At 38.2% G+C, this 10,922-nt stretch overlaps 1 protein-coding gene across 1 annotated transcript; it reads right to left on the minus strand.

Moving 5' to 3' along the window:
* Positions 1-1,380: 1,380 nt before the first annotated feature.
* Positions 1,381-4,854, minus strand: LOC107039504 (allergen Tha p 1). The gene is made up of 3 exons (XM_015259184.1): positions 4,628-4,854; positions 2,190-2,367; positions 1,381-1,881 (listed from the first exon to the last, which is right to left on the minus strand). The coding sequence occupies exons 1-3, from the start codon at positions 4,637-4,639 to the stop codon at positions 1,739-1,741; spliced, it is 333 nt and encodes a 110-aa protein (XP_015114670.1). The 5' UTR covers positions 4,640-4,854; the 3' UTR covers positions 1,381-1,738.
* Positions 4,855-10,922: the final 6,068 nt, after the last annotated feature.

Genomic DNA, 10,922 nt, shown 5'->3' on the forward strand with positions numbered 1-10,922 from the left:
CCTCCACTTCTACCCTTTAAACTCCTAAAAAGTTTCCAACAAAAGTTTTCCTCATCCCTATCTATTCTCTTTCGACGAGTATAGGAGTTGCTTTTGAATTTTCTTAGCTGTTCACTTTTTTTTTATTCACCAAAGCAGCGAGACAAACTTTGAGAATAATCCCCCACTTGGGAGCAAAAGGGTTCTCAAAGAGGGGAAGGGGGGGGGCGAGAGGAGGAGTTTGGGGGTGGATGGTAAATCTGGATGCAAGAGACTCCTGGGCGTCGATGAGCTTAATTATTTCAGAAACTCAGTGCACCACGACCCCCTCACTACCTTCTTCCTTCTAGTCCCTCACTCCATCCACTTTCTCAAACTCTATATCCACTTCTACAAGGCAAAGCGTATATAGTATGTACGCTTATTCGATAATTACCGTACTCCAACCGGATGACTCGAGGGAGGATGGAAATACCAGATCATCGGTAAATGCTCATAGCTTCACAATTAATTTTCTGCCTCAGCGGTTTTATTGTCATTTGCATATTCTCGTGCTCCAGAATTTCTTCAGGTGTTTCTGTTTGATTTTTTGAATGCTTGTGGAGATACTTTTTGAAGGATTGTGGAATGTCGGGAGTGTGCGGGGAGGTGGAGCTGATTGAGTGAAAAAACTGTTATTATCTTGATACGTGAGGGGGATTTTCCACGACTTGAGTAAGTCGAGCCATTACGTTCAATTAGCTTGATGACTTCATCAAAGTTTTCGTGTTTTATTGTTATAAGACTATAAGACTGAAGCCTTATAACAGCATAATTAACCGGTTCGTTATGCACTTTTCAGGAGAATTTTAAACTTCAGAAATATCGATGAGATCTAAAATTTTACGGATTTCCGGGGGCAACTTCAAGAAACTAGTATACTCCAATTTCGTAACTTATTGGTTGACATTTTTTATTACGAAGTTTTACAGACAATTTATTTGGAAAGGTTAACGAAGAATCTTAGATGTTTGCAATACTTGATAAATTTGTGGTAGAGTTAGAATGCAATAAATATTCTATTCGTGATGTAGTTAAATATCGATGTAACAATTATTCAGTATTTTTCTTGAGGTGGAGGGGTTCAGAGACAAAACTGACATCAGTGAAATCACAGAGATACCCAGAAGAAAATAATGATTCACGTAGTCCCAGGCTTCACTCTAGTATATCAGTAGCGAACTAGTAAAACGGTTCAAGTCAATTTTGACTATTGACCAGTTTTCAGTGAATATCTCGGAATCTGAGGGTGATAGCAAAATTTTTGTTATAAACTTTTTTGTAGAACCGATTGAGAACTTCAACAAATATAGTTACGAAAATTTCGATATCTCCCTTAGATTCGGAAATATTTGTCAAAAACTTCACTGGGAGATAAGTCGACTTAAACCGCTTTACCACTTCGCTACTGATATATTCTACCTGATTGTCCCCGAAAAATCTACCTATTTTAGGTAGTTCGTGACGACTTTATTCAATTCGAAAAAAGCCTGATTCGAGTCAAATTAATACTTGATTACAGGAGTTCAAGTTCTATCAAGTATTCCCTCGACTTGAATCAAATCGTTTCCAGGTTTCAACATTCTTCAATGAGACTCGACACGTCATTTAATGATGACTCGCCGCATGATTCATTTTTTTCTGGATTTTCGTAACTTATTTTTAATAAAAATTAGCAGAATATGGTCAGTTTTGTTTTTTTTATGATTAATAGTTCACTTTAAACTCCAGCATATTGCTTGATAACCTTAGACCACTCCCTGGGGAATTGACGCTGAATGTGAGACAGTACTCTCTTTATTTGATGTGTCTCCTCGCGAGAGCACTGGGGACATGAGCCGCGTAGTACGAGCGGTGCCAAACCTGGAAGATTAAAAGCCATGGTATTTCACTCGAAATTAATCCTTAAACTACTCGGGAAGAGGAGGAAGTCAGTTTAAAGTAGCTTGAGAGATATCTTAATTCACATTAGAGACAGCTACATAAGGATCGAGATAAGTAGATGTACAGAAAGAAACTTCATCCCGTGGTTCCCCCCTCCGTTCTACAACTCCACTCTTTAAGGAGAAAATGAATCATTCGTATTCTCCCTTGTCTCCTTTTTATAATCCTTTCTCGTGAGTGAAAGCACGGAGGAAAGTTGGGGAGCAATTTAAAAATGATAAATTTACTTTTTAAACGACGGCCCACGGGATCGCAAGGCGCTTCGCCGAGTGCACACTTGATTTGACGTTTCAAGTAACGTGGGTCGTTGAGTGCAATGTTTACTTGCTCATCCGAAACACGTGATCTTTGTTCAGCTTCTTGTCCCATAACTGCTGCACACATGAGCAGGCTGATGAGAAGTACCTGGAATGGGAGAAGACATTGGTGAGGAATTTTCAATTTCGTGGGCCCTTTTGACTTTGGTTTCGGGTTCTGTGATGACGGGAATTCGACGCGGTCATTCAGAAAGGTTTAACGTCTAATAGAGTTGAGTGGACTAAAGCGATGGAAAGATACATAAAAATTTGGGAATTAGGTGAGTCATTGTAACTGTACGAAATAGTACAATAGAGTATACGGGAAAAAAAAGATTGACATTTCACGGACAGTTGACTACAGTAAAATCATAAAATTTAGGATTTTATTGAAAATTTTTGTGAAATCGAGAATTCATGAATTTTTAGTCAAAACATGAATATTCTGTCCAAACTACGATGAATTTTCAAAACATTAAAAATTCGAGAATATATTTAACGGGATGTTTTTTATTTCCATCAATTCTCATGGAATAATTGAATTAAAATTCAGTGTGCAATGAATTTTCCATAAAATTTGGAATGCTCAATGACGAAATTCCTTGAAATTTCATTGAAACTCTAATGTGATGAAAATTTCCAACAAATGTAGCGGGAATTTCATTTCAATTTCATGTGTTTTCCCTCGTCTCTGAGAGTGTTTACCCTGTTCCTTTACGCCATGAATGAACCCAGGTTCATACTTAATTTATAACGAAAAAACTATCAATCAGCTTGACCCTCAAGACAGTCTATTCGCTAGATCAAATACCCTCAATAAAAGATAGAATGCAGCAAGCACGGAATGATTTACCCTTTCATTTATTGTGCAAGGAAAGATTAAATTAGTCCAGAATATTACCTTTTCACTGGTTTTTCAATAAATACATAACGATGATTGAGCGTAGTTCAATGAAATATATCGGCATTAATCAACGTCATTATTGACCCGCCTTTTAAAACATTCTGTTAAGCATCGTCACACGTAAAAAAATATATTTTCAAATATAATGAAAATCCATGAATATGATGTACATAAAAAATATCTCCATTAACATGTTGGGAACATCAACGCATCCGGAGCTACACCACATCATGTTCACAAGAATCGTCAAAGAACTCATTCCATACGTATTCACTAAAATTAAAGGAAAGTGCTGACGATAATGAGGAGAATACAGAAAACTTGTTTCAGCACAACATTTCCATCTAAAAATTTAATCTCTCTGCTCCCCCAGCGCAAAATGAATAATATTTGAATGTTGTGAAAGCGCTGACTAAAGTGAAAAAAAGTCCAAAGAAAACGATAGGGATCACTTATGCACACCCTAATTAATGTAAATCGAGGAAAGGTGAAATTTTCAAAGTTTAAACGACTTTCTTCACTCACTGAGTACAGCACTCAAGCCAATCCGGAATTTTCATGAACTTCCAAAAAGTTTAAAAAGGCAGAAAAACTTTCCCAAAAAAAGAGGGAAAAATAAAATCAGTTGAATCCGCTGAATCGGATTTCCTTGATTTTCTTTTCAATTATTCTACTTTGGCGTTTAATTGCCAGTTGGGGGAAAATATACGAGCGTTCAATAAAAGTCTGTTTGGATATAGGAGAGTCCTGTGGCTTTTATCATGCCCAATGAAAAGACAATATTGAATCTTTCAGGCGGAAAACAGGTACAACAACCACTGAACTATTTTCATGTAAAGGAGAAACAATGACACTCGTTTACATTTCATAAAACAAATATTGAGTAAACTCATCGGTTATTCAAATCCCGTGCGTTACTGCGACATATCCCCGAGAGTTATGTGAGTTTAAAGTGTATGGAACGATAAAGAGGGATAAATCGAAACCAACAATGCATTGTAAATTACCCGTAGCCTTCCTATTACGACTGAACGGTTGCGTACAATGAGATTTCTCGAGTGCAAGATGGGTGGCCCGGAGGGGGTGGGGTACCGAGAATCGGTAATTGAGAAAAAGTTCGAGACGCTCGGAATCGTAAGGGGATAAGTAGCAGTTTAGCATTCAACTCGCTTTCAGTAGTTGAAAAAATTCAACCCATGCATCAATATTACGCACGCATACTCGGTAATATATATCATGAGAGGGATTGTATGATCCATTGAATTATTGTCATCAAAAATGATACTTAAGGTTTAAAGGTTTTCAACCGGTATTCAATCTTTCTCCACTTTTTGTATTTGCTATTCAAATCCAGAGGAAAATGGAATCTGTCTGCTTTCGAGGGGTTATCCTCTTCTTCAAATGCACGCTGAGAGAAATTTCAGGGTCGATCAAAAATTTGCATGTTTCAGAGATTTTTACTTACTTTGGTAAACATTGTGATACTCGATGTGAAATTGATACTCAAAAGAAAAACTTTGATATTTTATGGTGGGAACTTGGTTGAAATGTGATTTGTCCTCTTCAAAGAGACTCTCTCCACCTCTACGACCGCTCGTCGCAAGAAGCAGTAACGCACTGAGCCGGCAAAGGTCCCCGACGTTGAACCTGGTTTAAGCCAATCCCCCTGACAATCACCACTCAACTCCTCTCACAACGAATTCTGGGAACGCACTGGCTCGTTGTATAGTTTGTTCCACTCGTCTCTCTCGCGTTTGGCTCACTCTCCCTTGTGTCCCTCACCCATAAATACGAAAGTCGGTGTATCAAAACGAACTGTATGACAAAGTGTGATTTACGGCTTATTTACGGCTGCATTATTCACTGTGCAATTGTTGTCCCCCGGGTCTTTGTACAGAATTGAACTGAATTTTTTTTACCGCTTTGGAGCGTCAATGGGGGTTTCCTGCGGAGCATGACAAAGATTTTCCCCATTTTTTTCACGAAAAATCCATCCTTTGGTGGATGTTTTACGTGCAGAGGGACCCGAGTGGAAATTTCGCTCTGCTGGCCTGGATCTAAATCAGTTTTAGATCCAATACCTGAATTTTTTGATTAGCGTTTTGGATCAGGATGTGGTAAAATCCTGAACACAGTATCTGGACCCAATGTGGCGGAGTTAATTTCGATCCTATTGTTGTATACCCACTATTTTCTTAAATTTAGTGTCCAAACAGTTCTGCTGTTCTGTAAGCGTCCTCCAAATATTCCCATTCCACATTACTTTATTACATTTTATTGTTTTATTTTCATCCTGCAAACTCAGAAAACCCGGCGATTCGTTTTATTATCCTTTCCATTAAAAATCCTTCGCGCTTAATTACTCAGTTATCCGGGACTTTTCCAATACCTCAATTCCAAAGGTCCCTAAACCGGTACTTTCCCGAAACCTCAATTGCACGGACCCCTAATTCGGTATTTTCCCAATACCTCAATTACTTGAACTCCTCACCTGGACATACCTCTCCCCTACCTCCGTTAATCCAAGCCTCAAGGTCCATCGCTCACCAAAACTGACCAATCACACACCGTGGGCCTTAGTCCCGCCATTCTCTCCAACTCTTAATATCCACCCTCAGAGGACTTAAATAAAAACCCTCTGTACTCCAACGAAATCGGAATTATTCGAACTGGCTCAGAGTTAACACCTCATCGGGAAGATATCCTAAGAGCGATAGTCAGTATTTGTATTTAAGTCTAATAAAAATTTGGGTATAGTTGAAGAGAACAGTTTCTTTTACCCGGAATCCAACCCTAAACGTTACTAAACGTTACATGAGTTTCCGTACGGGGTGACTCCACTCCACTTTTTGACCCTTATATTCTCACACCTAGTGTCTGACCCTCATATTACACTTACATTACACTTGAGAGCGCTTGGTACAACCGAGGGTGATACGAAATAATCATCCTCGAATTGAAACACAAATTCCCCATTCGAGTATAAAATATACTCAATTCAAGTATTTTTGTTCCGCGTTAGAGTATGTTTCTCTTCGATAGGGCCTTCGTTCTATTAAAATCATTCTCTTCTCAAAACATTCAGAACCTCATCAACATAACCGGAATATACGTGAGGTGGGCCATTATCACGAGAACACCCGCCATATTTTTAATCGAAAAAATAACTCCTCCAAAAGCCGCCATGTTATTTCCTAAATCAACCTCGCTGCACCGTGACGAGCACTAAATCACAAACTCGCAAGAAAGTACCAATATACCTCAAACACCCGACATTCAGTGACAAAGCTTCACTCTTTTACGCCGCCATATATTTTATTAAACCACCGAAGCATAAAAGAATCTCCGTGAAGAATAACGAATACCATTTCACGAAAAAAATAAATAAATAAAAGAGGAAAATGTATCGCTATAATCTCGATAACGCGATTGGGTACTAAAAGACGCGAATCCGCGCGGAGCTGTACCGTAAAATACGATTAAACGTTCAGTGTGCCGTATTGCCGAAGTTGAATAGACCCTCCCGGCGAATATATGAATAAACCTCTCTTTTTCCCTTTTCACCGAATAAAGGTAATACTGGAAATATAGGTGTAACCGTACCAATTCACTTGTGCGTTGACGAACTAATTCTATTTGCTGATGGAGCAATGTTCACTCTCTTTCATCCACTCGCATGATCACCTCAATCTCTCCCTTTTGCTGTGGTGAGAACAAGCGCTTTCATTGATAGTTCGAAAGAGAAATATCAGTGGAGTGACGTCTATAACCCTGTGTAAACGGATATAGAACAAATACAGACGTCACTGGGAAATACCTGGGTGAAAGTTCATTGAAAAGACCGTTCCAGGAGTTGTACTATTGCCATTCGAGCGTTTACAACACGGGAGAAAGCAGGAAGACTGATCCGTGGCCGTCCATTGCCCAGCATTACCTGTTGGCTACGCTCTCAGAATCCACTCTGTACGAAAAACACGATGTCGAACCATTCAAAAAAAAATGGTCTCGTAACATTTAAAAAAAAATCAATCGACCCAGAAAAACCGGATCGATACTCACGGTTAAAAATTTTTTACCCGAAAATTTTTGGTGAACTTCTTTGAAATTTTCAGCGTATTATAGTTCCAATGGAATCTCGCGGAATTTCGTGATTGAAAATGCAAAGTTTTATGAAACAATCAATGGATACTAGGAATTTTAATTTAATTAGGGGCAATTCAGCGTAATTTGGGACTGAACATTGAAAAAAATTTTCCTGAAATGACCGAAAAACTTCTTGGAAATTTTTATCACATTGTATTTCCAAAGAATTATTGAGGATTTCTGTGATGGAAAATGCAAAGTTTTGTATAAAAATCAATGAAGGGGAATTTCAATTGAATTAAGGAAAATTCGGGGTAATTTGACACTACATATTCATGATTTCATTAAAACTGAAGTAAGTGGAAGACCTCTGTTTTCCTGCTGCTTAAAAATGAAAAATTTCATGATTTCTTCCCCCCGAAATGGAACCCACTGTCCCTCTAAAAATTCCTAGTGAACTTTCCGTGAAATGTCAATTTTTTCAACAGTGTTCGGGCTGACTCCCAGCGCCCGGATTGCAAAGGTTAAAATTTTAACAATGACAATTATATCCCAACTCTCCTCCCATAAACGAGAAAATAATAATTTTACCAGGCTTCATTGTCCCAGCAAACATTTCCCATCGTGATAAAATACAATACCTGATTATTAAAAACTTTCAGTGTCTCCCGACTGCTACAGAAAAACAGTTGTGACACACTCGAGCAACGAAAGTTGCTGTAAAACCCGCAGTGCTCCAGGGAGAAATTAAGTCGGAAAAAAACTATCGCAAATACCAATTGCTCCTGAATTAATTTCACTCTGTGAATGATGTCCATACATGTTAGTGCCTGTTACGTTGACCGAGATATTTCACTGTCTCCCACCTTTGCTTGCATCCCTCGAACATTTATGTCCGTAATTCGTGCAAATCGCTTGTTCCTTATTCAGAACACGTGTCCAGCACGCGAAATTGATTTGCACCCTGACTATTTCCCAGAAACTGTTATTCTTGTTGTGTTTATTTTTATTCTTTCTGACTCTTTGTCAAGGGAAGGGGGACATGTTGGTGTTTGTGAAATCCATTTGTTTCACTGGGTTTGCCACATTGGGATGGATTTTTCTCCACCTCTTGAGGGGATGTTTTTTTTTGCAATATTTTTTCGTTTCTATCCTTCCGTTTTTCACCAAGTGTTAGCTTTTTTTATCGCACTGTGCGACCCAGTTTCGAAATGTGCCCACAGAAGTTGAGTTCGAGAACCAATCGTTTGGGCGCGAGAGAGCATCCCGAGGGCTCTTGATGCTTGCAGCCATGTATAGATATATAGAACACTTTGGCGACGATTTTCAACACTAGATTATTTCAGTTCGTGTGTTTCATTTACTCTCATCTCCGGTAAAGTCCCTCATTCTGTTTTTTACTTCGTTTTTGTGCGGTTCTTCTCTGGCTGAATCTCATTTGAGTGAAAGCCAAAATGTTGAACTGTTATTAGAAAGTGAAAATTGAGGGTACGTAGCGTGATTAAATGCCGAGCACTGTCAGTTTCATTGAGCATGGCTTGCGCAGTTTTTATGACTATTTTTATCATTTAGTAGGCAGGGGAAAGAAAAGGGAAAATACTGTTTAATGAGATTTAATGTTACACGGAGGATGAAGTTTTATATAGCGTGGGTATACTTTCACTCATTACCATGTGACGTTTAAAACTGGTTTTTGACGCACTGTGACGCTCTTTACACCCATGCCGCACACGTTTATTGGATAATGAGGTGGGCATTTTATGTATTCACCAGCGAGCGATGATCCCGGAGTGGCACTTATCAGCATCAACAAGAGGTCACAATTGAAACTGTCGCTGAACTGTTCTTCATTCCCTGGTATTAATAGAAAATATTTTCGAAGGGAAAATTGAAGGGATTATCAAGCAGAGAATTCTCATTGTGAGGAAAGAATTAATTTATAAACTCATTTGTTCTCCCACAAGAGGAAAGTTGTAGAGGGCGAGCCACGTTGGAAAAATTTAATTGCATTAAAAATTCATTTGAAAACTCATCTACTCGACTCCGGATAAAAATTATACTTCTGTAACGCTCAGAAAGAGAACGTTTGAGTTAACTTGAGTGAATAAAAATGTGAGAGAACTTTGACACTTATTTTTTGAGTAATAACAGAAAAAGATTTAGTGCATCAGAATGTTCAGTAGAAAAAATTAGTTTTATTAAACATTCATTTGACGACTCAAGTACTTTACTCTAGATAAAAATTCAACTTCTGCAACAACAAAAAGAAAAGGTTTAAATCAACTTAAAAGAATAAAAAAGTGATGAACTTTGTCCCTCATTTTATTAATAACAAAAAAATTTATCTATTCTATCAAATTCGATAGAAAAATTCAATTGCATTAAATATTCATTTGAAAACTCAAGGAGTCTTCTCTAAATAAAAATCGTACATCTGCGAAGCTCGGAAGAAACCGTTTGAAATAACTTGAGAGAATAAAATCGTGAGTGAACTTTTTCACTCATTTTATTAATAATAAAAAATATCTATTCCATCAGAACGGCAAAGGTGTCATCCAAACACGCTTCATCGGTATTTACAAATTAAAACAACAGTTATTCATCGAAAATTCTATCACAAACTTTGACGATGTGACGTGTCCAAATATAACTCATTTTCTCTCGTGTCACAATTCATTCCTATCTCTCCCGAAAAAAAAAAGTTCTGACAAATCCTTTCCAACAAGTTCAATAGATTTGAACGAATATTTCACGTTGGAAAACTAATCTCACATCTCCTGAAATAGAGACTGAGTAAAACGGAAGCCCTCAATTACATCAAAATCATCCGGTCGATGATTTTTATGTCATCAACTGAAAAAAAACTCCAGCAATGTGAGACAAAAGGAAGATTTGACGCTTCGATGAGTGAATCGAATTTAATCGACAGCCATTCACACCGTGTCACTGCGGTGATTACTTCTCCCTCCCAACCCCCCCAATCAACAATTCTATACACTGTGGTCATAACACATGGAATGAATAATTTAAATGAACAGAGAAACAGAAATATTTTAATGAAGTTTTGTACGATGGAAATGAATTGATTGAAAACGTATTGGTTTCAAATGTGCGGTGAAATTGTCATGGTGTCGAGCGGTTAGGGCCTCATGCATACAGGGCGTTCCCATAAATTTTGATTAAAGTGTCGAACTAAGCGTTTAACGGGATGACAGGAGGAGGAAAGCACGTTGAGAGTTGTTCCCTCCTCCCATTTAACGATTAGTTTGACAGAGTGAAAATCGTTTCTGCCTCATCAATGGCGAGTTTGGATTACTAGGGATTCATTAATTCACTCGTTTGCATTAAACTTTCCATTCATCAGATTTTATTTTCACCAAGGGAAACAAGTCCGCTGATGTCTAAGGAATGAAATTCACAAGTGTACTTTGAATTGAAGTAATACAATTGTTTCGGAGGGCAAAATAGGTGGAGGATAATTAGAATAAGCTTGGGCGAGTGATCGATAGAGGGTGAGGAAGGTGTAGAAAGGGAAAAAATTGTACCGCGGGACAAAGGACTGCACTTGTTGTACCACGTCGGTGCAGTTCCGATGATGATGGGATTCTTCAGAGAGTTACAATACGGAGTCAATGAGTCCTGCTTATTCCTCCTGTTTTGTTCTTGTTCAGCTTCTT

This window comes from Diachasma alloeum, unplaced genomic scaffold (assembly GCF_001412515.2).
Source record: "Diachasma alloeum isolate Michigan unplaced genomic scaffold, Dall2.0 Dall_scaffold_00176, whole genome shotgun sequence".
Classification (NCBI taxonomy): Eukaryota; Metazoa; Arthropoda; class Insecta; order Hymenoptera; family Braconidae; genus Diachasma; species Diachasma alloeum.

Bases quoted from the DNA above. Each gene is read 5' to 3' on its own strand.
- LOC107039504 (XM_015259184.1), bottom strand. The intron at 1,882-2,189 runs GTAAATTTATCA...TTAATCTTCCAG, and splicing joins CGTGGGCCGTCGTTTAAAAA to GTTTGGCACCGCTCGTACTA.